The 19,101-nt window shown below is 39.1% G+C and overlaps 2 protein-coding genes across 13 annotated transcripts; both read right to left on the minus strand.

Moving 5' to 3' along the window:
- Window positions 1–1,087: 1,087 nt before the first annotated feature.
- LOC103705034 (Tetratricopeptide repeat (TPR)-like superfamily protein) lies at window positions 1,088–7,910 on the minus strand. Of its 12 annotated transcripts, none has more exons than XR_016398656.1 (4): window positions 7,497–7,910; window positions 3,326–4,991; window positions 2,114–2,193; window positions 1,088–1,347 (listed from the first exon to the last, which is right to left on the minus strand). XR_016398656.1 is itself a non-coding variant. In XM_088712283.2 (2 exons), exons 1-2 carry the CDS (start codon window positions 7,818–7,820, stop codon window positions 3,741–3,743), a joined length of 1,575 nt encoding a protein of 524 aa, XP_088568409.2. In that variant the 5' UTR covers window positions 7,821–7,910; the 3' UTR covers window positions 1,088–3,740. The 12 variants fall into 12 exon arrangements, 1 of the variants encoding a protein (XP_088568409.2); XR_016398654.1 differs by adding an exon at window positions 2,781–3,223 and having other exon boundaries at window positions 1,088–2,193; XR_015973922.2 differs by adding an exon at window positions 2,553–3,223 and having other exon boundaries at window positions 1,088–2,193.
- Window positions 7,911–13,281: 5,371 nt separating this feature from the next.
- LOC103705033 (uncharacterized) lies at window positions 13,282–18,632 on the minus strand. The gene is made up of 4 exons (XM_008788615.6): window positions 16,762–18,632; window positions 16,100–16,679; window positions 14,050–16,001; window positions 13,282–13,706 (listed from the first exon to the last, which is right to left on the minus strand). The coding sequence occupies exons 1-4, from the start codon at window positions 16,873–16,875 to the stop codon at window positions 13,698–13,700; spliced, it is 2,655 nt and encodes an 884-aa protein (XP_008786837.3). The 5' UTR covers window positions 16,876–18,632; the 3' UTR covers window positions 13,282–13,697.
- Between the last annotated feature and the right edge of the window lie 469 nt (window positions 18,633–19,101).

The raw sequence follows: 19,101 nt of genomic DNA on the forward strand, positions 1-19,101 counted from the left end.
GCATTGTTCATTTCCTCAATGATGAAGCAGACTGGAGTCTGATCCCTATTTTCTCTCGAAAACTCTTCACTCTACCATCCTGAGTTATCGAGCATTCGGAGATCTTTCTTTTGGAAGGATCCCAAAAGAACATCTAGAGGATTTTGCCTAGTAAGATAGAAAACTTGTTGCATGCCTAAACAAGAGACAAGGCCTGGGAATAAGAAATCTAAGACAAATGAACCTAGTTCCGATTGGTAAAATGGCGATGGCAACTTCTATATATCAACCCCACATTCTCCATGGCAAAAAATCATACTACAGGAATTTCCACAGGAATATCATATGCGAAGTAAGCCTCTCCCACGTCCACACTACTTCTTTTAATCTTGTCTCATATAATTGACTCATATACTTACAACATTATGTAGCAATTTCGCCTACCCAAATGAAATCAGGGAAGACTGCAACCTTCCTTCTCCTCCTTATCTCTGGTGACATCAAAAATTCTAGGGAATAAATTACATAAAGGTAGACACAATATAACCATCTAGCAAACCAAAATCTGACCAGCTTCCCTTCACCCATGGAAACAATCTTTAGCCTTTTAAATCCCTTTCCAAAGGTGAAAGCAACAAAAGAGAAGCTGCAGAACTCAAAGGTAGCCTTGTAGTCCATTCCTGATCATTTCAATTCTGGTCCTTCACCATTTTGCCAGAAGGGTCATATTCACACCTCATAAGGTTTTCAACAGCAAGCCTCCCTCGCTGCCTATACTTGAGACTTGCTTCCAATTAACAAGAAAACACCCGCCATAAACAGAAGTACCTCTTCCATAAAAATGTTTTTTTTATAATAGAATCAGTTTACCCAATTACTGAATTTTGTGACAAAACACTGACATAAAATAACCTGGCGGGTCAGATAAAACAGAATTAACAAGAGTTAAGCTGCCACCAATTGCAAGCATCCTAGCAGACCAACCTGAAAGTCTTTGGGAATCCATTCTGCCTCTTCAGTTCAATAGGTCTCCACAGAAGACCCAAACACTTATATAGGGAAGCCACAAGTTTTACAATTAAGAACAAATGAAGCTGCCAACACACCATTAATAAACAGCTGAAGATATTAGAATAATCCACCTTCAACACAGATGTCAATTCAAAAAGATATAAAGCACTCAACAAAAAGAAAAAAGAAAAAGATACAAAGCATTCTTTGATTACATGTATTTTTCTCAGCCACCAAAAAAAAGAATGGTATCATAGGCAAAGCGAAGGGACAGAATCTCAGCGTCAGCAGGACCAAGACAATGAAGCAGCTCATTTCTCCTTGCCAGTTGAAGCATTCTTCGAAGAGCATCTACCACTAAAAGAAACAAGAAGGGAAATAATGGATCCCTCAGATATCAGACTATTTCTCTACATGCATATTTCAGGCACTCAAATAACAACCTTTTAGCTGTTATTCTGTTATAATGGACTTACATGGTGGGGATAACGGCTCTTAACTGATTTGTTTTTTACATGACAAAAAATTATCTTTATATTAACACCTCTCCATAGTTTTAGAAGGCGCTAAAAACAAAATCATAATATGCATACAGGATTTTTGTTAAATCAAACATTGTTTTACTGTCTTATCCATTATTTGAGAGGATTGACATGAGACTTGTATGTTGATAACTTGGAGTTCTAAGATCTCCTCAGTTGTTACATAAAGCCTTCTCAAGCTGGAATTCTGTTCTACAGCCAACCACAAATTTGATGCAAAAAGATTTGGATGATGACGGATCATTTCTAACAGGACCAAGTACTTGCATGCCAGCAAACAGGTAAAATGAATTGCAAATAGTTCCATGCCCATCCTGTTACGGGAAATAAAAGGGAAAAAAAATGGTGCTGAGTTGCTGCCCTTAACATTTAGCTGGATTCTGAATTTTGTTCGGCAGGAAACGGGACCTGTTATTATTGTGAGCTACTTAACTAGGCCTTAGTTTGTTTCATCAAAAAGAAGGGGAAAAAAGGATATGCAAAGGATACATGATTACAATTTATGTAATCGACTGCAGACAACCCCAAGAGAAAATATTGTGCAGATAGACTGACATCACTTTGCTCTAATTATCACTCACAATCCTGTTATCTCCGAATTCTGCCATTCACATCCCTACATCACATCACTTGAAATGCACCAGCCAAGGAGTTGAAATTACTGGAACAAAAAGAGCAAGAGATTAGTGATGTTAGCAACTCCAAGGAATTCAAATTATTGGAATGCATGCAAAATGAAAGATGGATTTTGTCAGCAGCAATGCCAACTGAAATTTGGTATTGGCAAAGGGAACTGCTGTATGACAAATATGACGACTTTTTTGGATCTGGAGCTGAACTGACATCTGCTCCCTAAGATTATACTAGCGGTTGATTTTGGAAAATTATGAACTCACCATTCTAGGGGCTTCAAACAAAAAAGCTAAGCAAATAATTGAGCAATTAAGTTGTGACAGCATAAAGTTCATGGAGGCCAATCATGCAAGAAGCCACTGGTTGCAGGTTTTGATAACCGACTACCTTCAGTACCGGGCCTATGAAACAAAGAACCTCTGAACACTCCTTTGTCATGCGATGAATGAAACTTATGATGCCCACTTGTAGAGAGAGATGCTTATGCAGGCAACAGCTACATAAATCTGACTGACATGCTTTCCCATGGGAAGTTAATGGTGCCTGAAGTCTCAATCTTGTGATTAATTATTTGCACTCTAGCAGTAACTTGATTAGAGATGATGGATGGTATACCAGATTATAAGCATGACCAAGAACATCCATGGCAATGCTTCAGGAAGCAGATCTGCCAAACTCTAGAATGCTCTCAAGATGCCAATATACCTGCTGATTGAACTGATAGCCTATTGCTGGTGCACTATGTGATCAGATGACTTCATCTGGATGTTGGGATTTTGGCATGGTATAAAAGAGCACTCTTTTAGAAAATGTGATAATATATGCTGGTAACTTTAGGAATAGTTGATGGAAGGCGCTTGGTCTCCATTTCTCTCTCTGTAGGAGAAGATAAAGATCCTACAAGATGCCGAGACATCATGTTCGCCTTCAAATTTTCTTTACTTCCATTAATATTGTTTTTATTGCCTTCCGTATTCAAAAATATCTACAGCCCGGTTCTAGCAGAAGCAGCTACTCCTTTCAAATCATTCTTCACCGATATCATGGGAGCTATACTCCTAAGAACATCAGGAAAAATCACTGGTTAACTATATCAGATCATATCATAGGAGATTTTTCAGAACATCAATATTTAAACAACATAAAAGGACTAAGGGTACCAGAATGTAGATCAGTAGGCATAGGTCATATTACTGCCAACATGAACAATCTGCAGTCCTATAGGTAGGGATGTGAAACCACACTTCAAAGTAGATAACTGGTTTCAGCTCGTGATATCAGCAATTTTGTAATCTGAATATTCCACTTCCCTTAATAACCTTAAATCCCTCACACAATTCGCCTCTAGAGATCAAAATAACTTCTGCTCAAGCTCTCCAGAGTGCCAAAGACTTTCATTTGCACAAATCTTGCAAAGATACAGCTGTTCTCAACATTGATTTTTCATCTTTTCCACTGAAATGTTCCCAACCAATAACATCTGCTTCGAATTCCAGATTTACTGCAATATAAAGATTACAATGTTGATCTGTTCTTTTTTCTATAACTTAAAGCATCTCTCCTCACGTGATATTATCAGTTCTTAAACTGTTCTAAGAGTCTCACAAGGCTGTATGTTTCAGCATCAGGCCTTGCTCCACCCAAAATCATCTTCCTTAACAGTTCTGGATCATAAACTTTTGCCTTCACATAAGCCCTTAGAAGGGTATTATAGACAAAGGTGTACCTACAATACTTTGTTTCCTTGAATTCTTCAAATAACATTTTTACATTTTCCAAGTCACCCAAATCTGCAAAAACCTCAAGTATCATGTGAGCAGTCTCCAACCACGGTGTAGATCTTCTTACCTGAAAACCCAGAGTTTCACTCTTCCCCATGTTCATAGTCTTCAATGCTTCCTTTATCAAACCAACCTTTAAGCAACCTAGTGCAAGGTGGCGATACGTTATAGCATTTGGCTTGCATCCATTTGCTTCCATTCGTTTGAACACCTCAGATGCTTTCTCCACAAGCCCATGCCTGCAGTAGACTGATATTATGGAATTAAACTGCTTTGTCAACTTCAATTCTCTGTTTGATTTCATCTCTGCCCATATTTCTTCGGCTCTACTTACATGGCCTATCCTTCCAAATGCTTCAATTGCTAAAACAAAGCTTTTAGTTCTAGCATGAGGAAGCTCTTCCACAAACTTCCAAGTCCTCTCTAGCTCCTCTTCCTTCCCCAAATAACCATACAAGATAAGCAGAATATCTAGCGTAGACCAGTTATTACCAGTTTTTGATCTTTCAATTGCTTCAATGTATGTCTCAGATACTGTGTACAGTCTCGCAACAGCATGTGCAATTGCTAGGATGCCATAGGTGATTTCATTTGGTTCAACTTTTGCTTGTTTCATTTCAATGAATACCTTTGAGAGCCCTTCAATATTATGGTCATCAGCTTCTATCTTCAAGAGAATGTTGTATGTGGATGTATGTGGGGAGACACCATCAGCCTTCATTAGAGTAAGAATTCTAGGAATATTTTTCTTGCGGCCTGAAGAGGAATGGAGAATTATCAAGCGGTTGTAAACATATGGGGAAATGGGGAAGGCTAATTCCCTCATCTTTCTCATGTAGGCTAGTGAAAGCCTAATCAAACCCTTATCCAAGCACACCATGACAAGATTGTTGTAAAGCAACTCATTCTGATACTCATGGGGAATGCGAAGGAAGAGACTTTCACCATGTGAAATGCCATGAATCTTGGTTGTGAACTCCAGAAGATAAGAGTATTCCAGCTCTTTCAGCTTGTAAGGTCTCTCTCTAATCACCCACTCCATAACCTGTCAAAGAATCATAAAATTGTTTTTAGTTTACTTGTCTCAGTTTTGTTACCTTCTCAATTTCAGAAAAAAGACTTTAGTATGTTTATCCAAAAGAAAAATATGATCAGGTTCAAGATATAGAATGCACCATACCACAGGGGCAGCATATTATGCCTTGCTGTACTATGAGTCCCGGAGAACTAGTATATCTAATGGTTTTATTTAACCTCAACACTGTCATTATTTTATTGGAAATAATACACAATACATGTTTTTGACAAAGATGGCAATCATGACAAATCTTGCATTAGCAAATTCCTTTCCGTAAATATCTATGTCATCTTGATGCATAAAGTTGGAAGGACAAGACTTGATGCAACGATAAGGTTGCTCCATTATGACCTGGATGTCGCGAGTTTGAAATACGGAAACAACCTCTTCGCGTGGAGGGATAAGGTTGTATACATCTAACCCTCCCTAGACCTCGCAATGGCGGGTGCGCATTAGGATGTCATTTTTATTGATGCATAAAGTTGTATGCTACCCACATAGGATTAAGGAGTGTTTTGTCACAATTGTAGAGGCTAGGCATTAGTACAGATCCACAGATATCTTTACACCATCAAAAGATGCTCTTAACATATCATTAAATCATGCAACCAAATAAGAGACATGAAAGCCTTGATTCACCAAGAAAACATGGTTTATATAACAGAAAAGAAAATGACAATAAAAGAAGTTCTAGTTGCTTTATATGAGCTTGTTTTTTCCTTACAAGATCGCACAACAAATGATGCAATTTTTACTTGAGATTGTGCATAACTAACAGTTTGATCGACGCAGAGAAAAAGTCATTATACTGTCTCGCGTAACCTTTTCATGCATACAAATATAAGCAAAATCAAGGATATGAAACATCACTGCATTCAAAGATTCAAGCAAAGCATATGAAAACACTATAAATTTTTAAGAAACAGTATCCTCGATGATTAATTGATGCATACTGAATGGACTTGTACATTCATATGCAAAGAAAGCCTCAGAAAGCCCTATCTAGGAGGAGTGTTGGAAATGAGGTGTAAAAGGACTGGCAACAGGCGAGAACACTTAGAAAAATGGGGCAGTTGTAAGAAAGCGATACAATAAGAAATGCAAAACTATCCAATAAATCCGAATTATACAAAATGGAGGAAAGAAAATCAAATGGGGAAAAGAGATGAGATAAGGTGGTGATAGCATATAGTGGACGTGACAGCAGAAGGTGGTTGCGGGGACAACAACTCTGACTGAGGGTTCCTCTTGCAAATTAGCAATGCCTTATAATTTATGTCAGAGTATTTGTTTTTTAATTGTCTGAGTTTTGGTTGGAAGAGAAATCAGTATAAGTGGCATCCACCATACTTAAAAAGGAATATGTATCTGCACGGCCTGTCCCATCCAATCATCACTGCAAATTCTTATTTTGTATTGACTCCAAACAAAAACTTGCTCATCGTAATTTTTATCACACTATCTCTTTATACCATCAATTTAACTGCAAATTACAAGTTAAAGCTATTTTAATGAGATTATCCAACCCCAAGATGACATTAGAATGCGAATAAGAAATTTCTTATACTTAAATGACTCAATGCCTCAATAAAATGGTTCCTCGATTGAATGGTTTAATCTTGCACTTTCTCCTTGAATGATTACACCACACATCACTTCCCCATTTCTTTTGAGTCTTGATGCCAAGTGATGTGGGGTCGGAACCCCAACACCAGCCCACACACCGGACGAGCAGGGAAAGCATCCGCGTCCTCTCCGAGGTATTGTCCGCTCTGGGATTGCCGCTTCGAGTCTGCGGGAGGTCGCCCAGGGAGGTCGCCCAGGGCCGGAGCCCAATGACAGTCCCAATGACAGTCCCGAGCCCTGCCGGCGCGGGGGTCCGCGGAGGTTGCCCCCTACCCTCACGGTTTTGTCCCGCAAAAGGGCCCTCGGTGAGAAGAGGTGTTTGCACCCCCCATTTAAGGCACAGACCTTTCCGCTGATTATCCGATGTGGGACTAAACTGGGAACCCCATCCCACAACACCAAGCATAACCCAACATTTCTGTGTCATCACGCATCCTTCGAATCTTCGTGAATTTTGCATACACAACAAATATGATTAGTTTTCCTCTAGTTATTTGTTCTCCGAAACTTCCAATTTAGAACACAAAAGATCAATTTGCTTGGTCTCAGCACATAACAAAAGTCTACATTAATAAAGCCCCAATTTTGTTTTAACCATAATGAACCTATTTACAAGTGACTGTATAAATACTCTCAAACAGAAAACCGTAGATTAAAGCAATTTTCCATTATAACCCCACTCACCTCCAAATCCATTCCCAAAAAATCCACCTCAAAACCCAATTCTCCCCGCAAACCACAAAAGAGAATTAGCAAAGACGTAATCTTTATCTATAAATAATAACAATTTTAAGTATAAATCCAAAAAACAGAGATTTATTGCATTGAATCAATGGGGACTCTAACCTCGAGAGCTCTCTTGTTCATCTTGAGCTTCCGAAGCCGATTGACGGTGTGGAAGATGTCGCCCCTGTGGATGGCGAATCCCTCTCGCATCCAGCTCTGGAAAGCGGACACCACCGACTCCCCCCTCGTCAGCCTCTCCACCCTCGACGACAGCGTCTCGCTACGCTTCTCCTCCGAGGAGTCTCCTTCTCGTTCTCGGGGATTGGAGAAATCTAGAGGCGATGCCACAGGGAGGGGGCAGGAAGCGAAGTGCCGGGGGATGGAGTGGAGATGGAGATCGCCGCTCCTTCGGCACAACAACAACAGGAGTCGGAATCGCGGCATCGCCTCGCGTCTAGAGAGAGAGTGAGAGATGGAGAGAGAGAGAGAGAGGCGTCTAGGTTACACGCAGTCCCATAGAGTCCTGAGCAAGGCCCAAAGTCATATTTGGGCCTCTTTTGTTTCAAATACTTTTCTTTGTTTGCCTCTTCATTTTATCTTCTTTTTTTTTGGTTAAACGACTACCCCTCCCTGTGAAGCCAAACCATCCACATACACACACACACAAATACAAAGGGAAGAAAAAACTTATATCGTATACGAGGCATACACCATATGTCCGCACACACCGCCAATTATAGCCACTCATTTATATAAATTTTATTTATCAAGTGGTTATCTTGATGCACTACTAGCTGTAATTAGTAGCGTACATGGCCAGTACATGCTCTGTAGTTCATAAAAAGAGAGAGAGTAAATAGCTAATTAGGTACTTAATCGGATAATAATCGGATACTTAATGAGTTATTTCAAATTATTTGGTGCACTAAAATACTATCTCATAAACTCTAAATAATAAAATAACAAGGACATAAAATAATGGTAAATATTGAGTTAACAAAATAACATCTATGCGACTGTTATTTTTGTTGCCCAAGCATTCTTACGATCAAAACACATAAAAGAAGGAAAAAGTTTTCAGTACCAATCGAGCTCGATAGTCATAAATAGTAAACAGTTGTTTTTTTGTGCAGTAGGAATTAATTCTAAACATAGATGGCGTCCATGAGCAATTTCAAGTGGTCAAACCATAAGCCAAATGTAGGAATTTAGTTGAAGAAAATGAGTTATGGTTTAACTACTTTCTACTTTATATCGCTGCAAGCTATATCCCAAATTAGAAGGAAATATATTTTGTACTGCATGCAGCATGTCAAACCATAAGCCAAATGTAGGAATTTAGTTGAAAAAAATGAGTCGTAGTTTAGCTACTTTCTTCTTCCCAAATTAGAAAAAATTATATTTTGCACTCCATGCACCATCTGGCCGTGCGTATAGATAATTACAATAGCTCATTTGTGTATCGGTGAACCGAGATGTATCGGCTATATGGTCCATGCAGGCTAGGGTATAATTTATCCAAAATTAAGGGACACCTTAGTTTGGCGTGTTAAATGAGGTATAACTTGCGGGCAGTGGCGGATATATTGATGGAGAGAAAAAGTGTATTATTGAAAGGTTTCTGAATTTTTCATTTTGATACTCGAGCCTTCTTCCTTCCTTCCTTTAATTGCTTACTGCCTCAGCTTGTCACCATCAAGCCCTCTTTCTTAATTCTTTTGAATTAGAAACAAAAAATGATTCATCCATGCACTCTTCTAACTTTTTTTTTCCCACCAGGTGGAACGCCAGGAAAGTTACAGTACTGGGCATCGTGATGGAGCTGAGGTGAGGGCTTTTGCTTTCCGTTTCTTTCTGGCGAGGCCTAAGACTAGAAGATAAGGCAATACTGAGCAATGTATCAAGGCTCTCATAAATAGGTTTAATTAGCATTTTCCATACTAGTAAGCAACACACATGCAATTCATGCTTAGAAATAAAAGAAAATATACTGAGAATAATAATAAATAAAATAAAATTAAGGAAATGTTTAATACTATAAATTATAAAAAATAAAACATTTTAAGTTAAAATTAATGGTTGATTGGTTAGAGCATAAATACTGACTCATGTAATTAACAAACAGGAAAACAAAAAATAAAATACATTGTTTTACATATTTACTAAAAATATCATAGCATGCTCTTAGGTAATACTTTTTAAAAATAAGAATATTCGGTTAGTGAAATTGAGATGGAAATTAGTCAGCTTATTCCACTTATACTATAGCATGTACATGTATTTTACAATATAGTAGATATGCATTTATAGTATGTATGTATATCTAGTCATGTAATGCTATGGTGCTTCTGATCTGTGCACATAAATAGTCCTCTTGCCAAGTGGCGAAAGAAAATTGATGCAATATAGGGGATTAGTTGATGATGAGATTGCCAAGCATTTGTGGGCCCAGTGAATATTTGTGTGCTTATAATTGGCGCCCCAAAGCATTTTCTTACCAAGTTGGCTTTCAAGGGATGGATCTAAGGGCATATTTGGTTGGGAAGATTTGGACTCTGAAATAGGAATAAGAATGAGGGACTTTTATTTCAGCTGTTTGGTTGAGGAGAGATCTATTCCTATGTTGATTCTAGAAAAGAATGAGAATGCCTCAATTCTCTAAAACTCAATCTCTACTCTCCTCTAGTATTCAAATTTCATTCTAATTCTAGTTACGAACCAAACACATTGAGGGATATTTTTAATTCCGATTTCAATTTATTCCAATTCCGATTCTAATTCCAATCGTAGTTGCAAACCAAACACACCCTAAATGTAAACATAATTTAGTAGTTCAAATTTGATTTCGAGGCGCAAACCCAATCTAATAACTTTGCAGGTCTATTATTAAAATCCAAACTTTATATCTCTAGTGAATTTCAACTTAGGTTAGCACATTATCGATCTAGTGACATTTCTAAGTATAGTCACATGCTGTCTTAGTGAGGTCAAAGAGCTCAGATAAGAAACAGAATCTTGAAGAACATGCATGAAAGTGAAGAAACTTAGATAAACATGAGTACTCGTGAACTCTTTTTAGATTCTTTGGCTGATGTATGATGCATATCTTGTATTGCATATGACTATAGGGATATGAGATAGCCATGATTTCTCAACTATTCGTAGTGCTAAATATGCAAATGGCTAATAGGGTATATCTCCAAATCTAACAATGTAATGCTACAATGCTCCAACTATGTGCGTACAAATGGCTCTCTTGCCGTGTGGTATAAAGAGATCGATGTAACTTGCACGACTTGTTGCCATAAAGGGGGGCGGTTGATAATTGAATTCCAAATCAGCATTTATGAACCTAATGATTAAGACTTCGAACTTGATTTCGAAATACAAAACCAAATCCAATAACTTTTGAGTCTATTATTCAAATCCAAACCTTATATCTTGGGTTAGTTAACTTAGTTTCAGCTCAAGTTAGCACATGATCAACCTAGTAACATTTTAAAACTAAGTATAGTCACATGTCATTCTTGGTGAGGCCAAAGATCTCAGGTAGGAAACAAGAACCTAAAAAACAGTTGTGAGAGAGCCCCTTTAGAGATGATTAGCAAGTTGATGAGCCTCCTAATTCATAACTTATCCAAGTATTAGGCTTGATATGCTCAGAGTTCCATTTTTGGGGCTAGGTGAAGGAAGGGATGAGTTATAAGGTAAGGTGCGGAGTTATAACGCCTCATCGCTCTTTATCTCAACATAAATAAACAAATAAAAAGGCGAGTGGTGCCTTGAAAGCTAGGATACATATGAGTAATATATTAATACTTGGTTTGCGAGTGCATAATAATCTAAGAACAACAAGCATTTGGTAGTTGAGTGTGTTTCTAGAAATTAGGTCATAGAAGCCGACATTGGATGGACAACTTTTCCATAATAGGTTGGTTTGTGCATGAAAGATAAAGAAAATATCCTCTCTACCTAAGTGTCTCTTACATAAATCATCAGGAAATATCCTATCATCTCTAAGTCTCTACATAACAAAAATCACAAAAAATCTCAAGAAAGTATCTTCTAGGCTCCACCTTACATGCGACAAATATGACAAGATCAAAATGATTTAATCACATGGATGTGTAGGATGTGAGAGAGAAGACTATATATGCACTTCTTCATTCAAATCTTCTAAACTATTTAATGAAGAGAACCAAGAGAAGAAAAAAAATGAATGAATGAAAATAAAATGTGAAAGTCTATAAACAAAATTTATCGTTTCACAATTATTTTGTAAGAAAAAACGGGTTAAAGTCCATCAACATTTACATAAAGAACTACAAAAGAGCAAGACCTACCTCACAGAAAATACTCTTAGACAATACAGGCATTCTTAAAATGTTGAAGATCCCTAAAACACTCAGTATAAACTATCCTAGACTATTGTATCCATAGCTCTTTAACCCTTTTAATAATTAAAGAAGTTGCTTTAGCAACAAATCTGAAAATATGAGCATTTCTTTCTTTCCATAGTATATATCTACCAAATGATTGCAGCCAGTGAGTCCCTAAAATACTAGGTCTTAAACCCCTAGTCCTACTTAACTCTGCACTTTAATTCTCTTAAACCCCAAGCTCCTGTTTCCTTCGTCTCTTTCTTATCTCTCTTTCTGCCTCTAGAAGACCTTGAAGGATGTGCACTGCCACTGCTCTTCCTTTTGGTCCCCTTTATTCTAAGATTCAGATATGAATTAAATCCTTCCAAAAATCAAAACCTAATGAAGTTGACCAGATGCAAAGCAACCTGTCAAATGCCAACAATGCATAGACGAAATTCAACTTCATCTTAAGATAACTTAGGCCTTTTAAGCTGTTGATGCATGCTTTCTCAAGAACACCTTTCCTCACTATCTATCTATCTATCTATTAGCAATTCAAACAACCAGAGATGATGGAATCCGAAAAGCACATAACCTGTTTGGCATTGCAGAAATCGAGACAAAAAATATGATCGATAGGCTCATTATCCTTGTTCAGCAGGTTCACTGAATTATTTGAAAAAAATCAATTGCACGGTGCAACAGAAAGCAGAATATCGCATATTCTATGAACTATGATGATCAGATAATCACATCAATTGAGTCAAACATCACAATATTGAAGATGGAAAAGTTGAAATTTTTCATCATCGCCAAAGACATATTGAAATGTTAGAGACACAACATCAGGCACTTAATACATGCTTTCGAGAACTAATACTGCTACTAAATAACACCATAATTCTAAGTTTAAAAGAACTAAAATGTTAGGATTTTTTTTTTCTTGCCAGGAGAGAGAGATTAGTACAAGTTTAGAGACGTATCAGACTCATTAAATCACGCACACATAATTGAAGACACACAAAGAAAAAAAACATAAAAGCTCAGAGCCTCACAAAAGCCCTACCTAGAGCGGTCTTGGACACAAGGTTGAAATGAACTCACACTATGAGAGAGGACTTGGAAAATTTTGGGCTAAAGTTGTAAGAAAGTTATCTAATGGAAAACATGAAATTATCTAGCAAATATCAACATTCAATACATTAAATAAAAATAAAATGGGAAATTAGATGACATAAAATTTTGCTACACAAGTGAAACAATAAGAATTTTGCTAAGCAAATGATTTACTCTTGAAATTCATCACCATGATCAGTTGCGTAGGACATAAAGAAATAACTAAATAGAAATATAGGATTGACTGATGCTACTGGTAGAGTCTAAAGGTGGTGAATAATGTCGTGAAGGCAGAAGGTGGGGAATCTAGAGTGAGAAAGTGCCTCTGATGAAGGTCTCTCTGTTTTTGAAAATAAAAATGGCCAACAATTCATATGAGAGAATTCATTGTTTATTGTCAGATTGTTGGTAAGAAAAAGAGACAATAGTAAAACGCATCTAGTACATGTTTGAAAAATATATATTTAGATTCAACAAAAAAAGGTTATTTAGAAAACCCCATGCCATACAAGTTCATTTGTTGCAGCAATGCCCAGTCAAAAACTCGGACTTTTTTTTCATCACAAGACCCTTTTTAGGCCATCAACAAACTGAGCAGTAACACTAACTGATTTGAAATAACCAAAAATTGCACTAGAATGTGAAGAAAAGGTAATCCTATATTAGTGGCTTAAATGCAGCACAACTGCAAGGTCACAGCTTGAATAGTTTTTTCGTATATTTCCCCCCTTCAATGTTTGGACTGCCCATCACTCTTCCCTTTCTTTTGTGTACTTGATGGTAGATATATCTCAATAGTTTCTTTGTGTCATGACTCATCCTTGAAATCTTCATTGTCATGTTACGAACTCTGCATACACCAAAAGCATAATTTTTCAAACATCATGTTCCCCTTCTTATCTATTCAATAAAATTTCTACTCCAGTCTACATAATAAAGCCACATTTTTTACCATAAACATTGAATAAATGAACATTGACATATTCTCATACATAATGTGGATAGAAGTGTTGAACAGTTTAGTCCTGGATAATTAAAAACCAGAGCTTACCAAACCATGTCACTTCTTCACTTGAACTTTCAACAGCATACAAGTCTTCTTTTGAAAACACATTCCACTAAATTCATTTAAGTCTTCAACTATGATTTCATGAATGCACATATTGTACTTATCTAAGATAGAGGGTTCATACCTTTGCATTATTTTTGGCCACCACCTTGTACATCATCCTCAGCTTCCTCAAGCTTAGACCATTCAAATAACTCTTCTGTTTGGTCCGCTCCCCCTCCTCAATTTGCAGCTCCTTTTCTTCCCTTCTTTCCTCCGCTGTCGAAGAAGTCAGACTCACCCTCTTTCTTCTCTTCTTGTACAGCATCTTTAGCTTCCTTATGCTCAAGCTATAAAAGTCCTCCTTTGCTCTATGTTTCTCTGCCTTGGTTTGTGCTCTAGCTGCTACGCCCTCCTCCCTACAAATACTGATGGGCTCTTGCCTCCATTTCACCTCCTTACTTCCTCCCTCCAACCCCATAATATCAGCACCGATGCCCTGGAATTTGTCACCAGAGGAGTAAATTTCTGGTAGTTTTTCGATCGGCTCTGCAAACTTGGTCAGGTTGGTAGCAACTGATGTGTTCAAACTTGGACCTGAAAGTGAAATCATTTGTTCTAAGATCAGATCTCTGCTGTTGGCTGAGATCCCAGCCTCAGATTCAGTGGCGTCCAAAGGGTCTCCAACCTCGATGGAGATATTGGCTGGAGATGCGGTAGCATGTTGGCTCTGCATACCAGGGTCTGCTGGTGGACATAGCAGGTCTCCAATCATGGCTGGAGATTCAGTGGAGTGTGAGCTCTGGAGTATTGAATCCGACAATGCTATCTGCAGACGAGGAGAGGAGGTGGTCTCAGGGATGCTCCCAGACTCTGGATATCTGCCTGTCAAAATCTCGCCAGTAACATCCTCACATCCATCAAAACTGAGAGAGGCCGAAATCTCGCCAGAAAAGTTTTCCACGGCACATGAAGTTTCTGCAGTAACTTGTAGATTTGAGGAATTGCTGTCTTGCTTCAGTATGTCGCACTGATCTAGGTTCGTCTCTTCTCCATTTCCATCGACAGCACATCGACTATCAGAGCCTACACTTTCCAATGGTATCTGACTACAAGTATCCAGAGTCTCTCCAGAGAATTCAATCTTAGGAACTGCAACACCTGTGCTACCTCTTTCGTCGTCAAAGCGTGGAATTTCTGATGTTGCAGGTGCTTGATGGATGCTTGCTGGAAGCTCGCTGGAGATTTCCATCCTTGGATCCACACTACATGGATTGGATTTTGGATCAACGCTGCCACTGTTATCTAGGAGTTCTGATGCTGGAAGTATTTGATAACCAGTAGTTGGAATCAGGTCATCATGGCTGTTACAGTCTGTAGCAGGAAGCTCATAAGAGACATCTGGGTTAGCTTCCAAATCCAATGAATTTCTAGTTCCCTTTAGGATCAATTGGCCGGAAGCAGCCGCAAGCTCTAGATTGGCCTCCGTCTCTAATGAATCTCCATTTGCCTTGCAGTTTAGAATTATTGACGGAGGACAGGTTGCCGGAAACTCATGAAAGAACTGACTACTGTCAGTCTCTGTTGCCTCATTTGCCAGAAATTGGAAGCTGGAATTTTGACACTGGTCATCTGAATTGGTTCTTCCACCCTCCATTGTTCTTCTCTTTGTTCCCTCATACTCCACCAGCCCTCTCATTGGTGAATATTCAAAACAAGTGAGCTGTAGATCCTGTTGTCGATCCCTTTCTTTTGGTTCTTTTCTTGAATTCTGGTCAAGTTCCACTACCGATCTCAGCTCAGAGTTTTGGCCTTCAGCCTTTGGGCCTGTCACATTGGATCCAGAACCAAGAGAATTCACTTCCCCAGTTGCTTCATTTTGGCATTTCTTTATTCCTTCTGTGATCAAACTGGGACCTTCCTTGATCTCCTTGCTTACCCCCACTGCATTCACATTGCCACCAAACTCTTCCTTAAGATCCACTGTATCTCGAGGGCAAGGTTGAAAAGAGCTTGTCATCTGATCAAACAGCATATGTGCGCTTGCTTTCTCACTGGAGATGGCCTTCGCGCCACCAATAGTTAAATCTCTGAAATCTGGAATTTGCACCATCAAAGATCAGAGAAATTGCTGATGTTAACAAAGCTGGAAGAAAATGAGAAGCCGACATGCTAAAAACAGTAGCTTTATTTACCTTCATCTTCTGCATGTTCCTGGGTTAAAGGTGCCGTCTTTACGAGAACCTCCGATCTCCTGCCACTTTGGGGAGTAGAATCGACCTCGTCTTCCCTTTGTTTCCTCGGACAAGATGAACGCCTTCTCTTATAGGACCTCAAAGACGTCGCCTTCTCTTCTTCCTTTACTGGAGTGCCGAGTAGCTGCAGAGCTGACGTTGTCCGAGGACTCCGAGCAAATCGAGTCTCCGGTTCATCGAACAGGCTCTCTAATCTCTTTATCTTCTCCTTCTTTGCAGCTCTTCTCGTAGCGCCCGGAGTCCCGGACCCTCGTGTCTTGCGGCGACTGGAAGTTGATGGCGTTTCAGGTATCTCCCCATGGCTCTCTTGCTTTCCCCTCTTCTCTTCTTCCATGGCTCTCTTCTTGACCAGTGAAGACTGTGAGGTTCCCGCACAACCGGGACAAGCCCGACAAAGGGATATGGGCCCTCTTCGAGCCGAGGTTCTCCGGGAGAAGCGCGGCAGCTCCTGCGACCCTTCCTCTGCCTTAGAGGGAGACTGGAACTGCAGGGCTTCTTTGATCTCGTCCAAACCTCCAACCTGGTTTTGATAACAGGAATTAAACCGAAGGCTGGGGGGGATTTGTTGGGTTTTAGGAGATGAGAGAAGGTGATATACTTACAGTTTGGAGAGCTTGGAGGGCGTCGGCCATGGCGATGTTGGTTGTGTTGGCCGGAATTCGATTCCTCTTGCAGAGGGCCTGCAGCTGCCTCCTTGAGAGGCTGTGGAAATCCATGGCTCGTGGATGCAAGTCCGACCGTTTGACACAGCATATAACGTTTGAAAATTTTTGACCGTTAAGTTATGCTTCTAAAAAGATGGTAAACCTAGTAGCATTACACGTGGGGAAGACAGCGGACAAAACTGTAAGTACCGAGGCATTTCCTCGAACACCTGTGCTCCATTCAGCGCTGCTCGCTGGAGAGCCAACGTTTGCCAATGGAAACAAGCAGCAGCAGCAGCAGCAAAAAGAGCACAAACCAAACCAAGAAATACACGGATTACTTCGAGTGAGTCACCAGAGCGAATCACCGGACAATGGCCATGGCCTCCTGGTAGTCAGGTCAGAAGTTTTTGCTGGTCCTTTTGGTTGGTGTGGGCCATCGAAATTTCTGGGTGCGAGGGATTTTTATTTTTTTCTTCTCCTAAATTAGCATTCAAGCTTGCCACGACGCAAAAGAAGGAACACCTAATCGGATTGATGTGCTGGCCATGCGAGCAGGATCAGGAGCTGGAATGACATCTTAGGATGTGCAACCGGGCAATTAAGAGTAAAATATTATATTTCCTCTTTTGAATACAGAAGTAACTGATAAAGAAACCCTCACTTTACTTGCCATTCCACAACGTGTCAAGGTGTTTATCACCCAAATGACCTTGAAAGCTTCACTTCATTTGTCTTGACCTTCTGTATCGCATGTTTTGCACCATAAAAGGCTATACGATATATAGTCCATCTCGAAAATGAATGGCTACTGCCCATCTTAAAAATGGACGGCTATCACCAACACATCTCGTATAGAACATGGCTTATATCGTCCATCTCGAAAATGAATGGCTACCGCCCATCTCAAAAATGGACAGCTATCACCAACGCATCCCGTATAGAACCTGGCTGGCATGCCCGACTTAATAGATGGTTGGAGATGGATGATGTGTTATCCATCCAAATATGCGTAGCTCTCTGCCATATGGATGTACTATGGAAGATCCCGGCTCCACGTTCAAGTCTTCGTTTAGAGAATGCTTTTGGATGGTCTACACATGGCTATTGTTTTGGGTTGATTAAAAACCCTGATGGCTGATAAGCATGGGCTTCGATGCTTATCATGTAAGTATGGCATTCGGCTGGACGGAGCCTATATGCACATATGCAAATTGTTAGGAAGGAAATTTTGCTAATAGATGAGTTACTTCTTCTCAATCAAAATGTTTCTCCTTTCATTATTTCTTGGTCTACCTTGGCTCATTCGGAAATTGCTGCTACTGATGACACTCATCATCTTCCTTGAACCATTCAGACTAGTCTTCTGAAGATTAAATTTGAGTAAGGATGAAGCTGGTGCAAGTTATATTACAAGAGATTACAAGGATGTGCAATAATTGTAGCTATTGGTTTTTAATTTTCAAAGGTGAGTTCGAAATAAATGTCATATACTCATAAGTAAGATAAGCCTTCGATTTTTTATTTATTAAAAATTAAAAAAAGATTTTTTTCTGAAAAAAAAAAGAAGATGGATTTAGAGCAAAGCTTAGGTTGGACATGTAATCCATGTGAACAAAGTTTAAAACTTCTTAGGAACCATGTTCAACCATTTTCTTCAAGTATGTCATTTAGTATCTAGCATATTTTATACACCACCCCCATACCACTATTGACAGCTTTCTAGACTCATCATTGTTGTCCAATATAACTCGACATTTGCTGTATACATGATCATTGTGAGCTTTTTTTGTTTTTTGAAAAAAGATTGAAGTCTATATCATAGAGACAATATTTAGGCTCCTGACTTAATCTAGTCTAGGGTTATGATACAAGATAATAACAGAAAATTAAAGGGGAAGAAAGAAACCAAGAGAGAGAAAGAGGAGTGTAGCACCTGAAGCTCCTTGAGAGCTCTTTTTTTTATTATTATTATTGTATAGTTGCAAGTGGAGGCTCTAGGATTAGGGTTTCATGGAAACGGAAGAGGAAGAAGGAAACGATAGGATTAGGACAGAGTTTTGGGGGAATGGCATTTGGCCTCCAAGTTGGGTCAATTGGGTCTTGGATGAGGTAAGTAGAATTAAATGGGATAGGGTCAAATTAGGGGCGATCAAAGTTTGATCACATGCGATCGGGCACGATTAGATAAGTTTGAACATGATCAAGCATCGCGGGCTTGATCGAATATAGCCAGGTGCCATCAAACAATATCACGTGGCTAAGGTTAGATTGGATTCACTAAGGTCCTATCGGATT

The sequence above is a fragment of the Phoenix dactylifera genome, chromosome 16 (genome assembly GCF_051530095.1).
Source record: "Phoenix dactylifera cultivar Ajwa chromosome 16, Ajwa_hap1_PhDact_Kaust_v1.1, whole genome shotgun sequence".
NCBI classification, from domain to species: domain Eukaryota; kingdom Viridiplantae; phylum Streptophyta; class Magnoliopsida; order Arecales; family Arecaceae; genus Phoenix; species Phoenix dactylifera.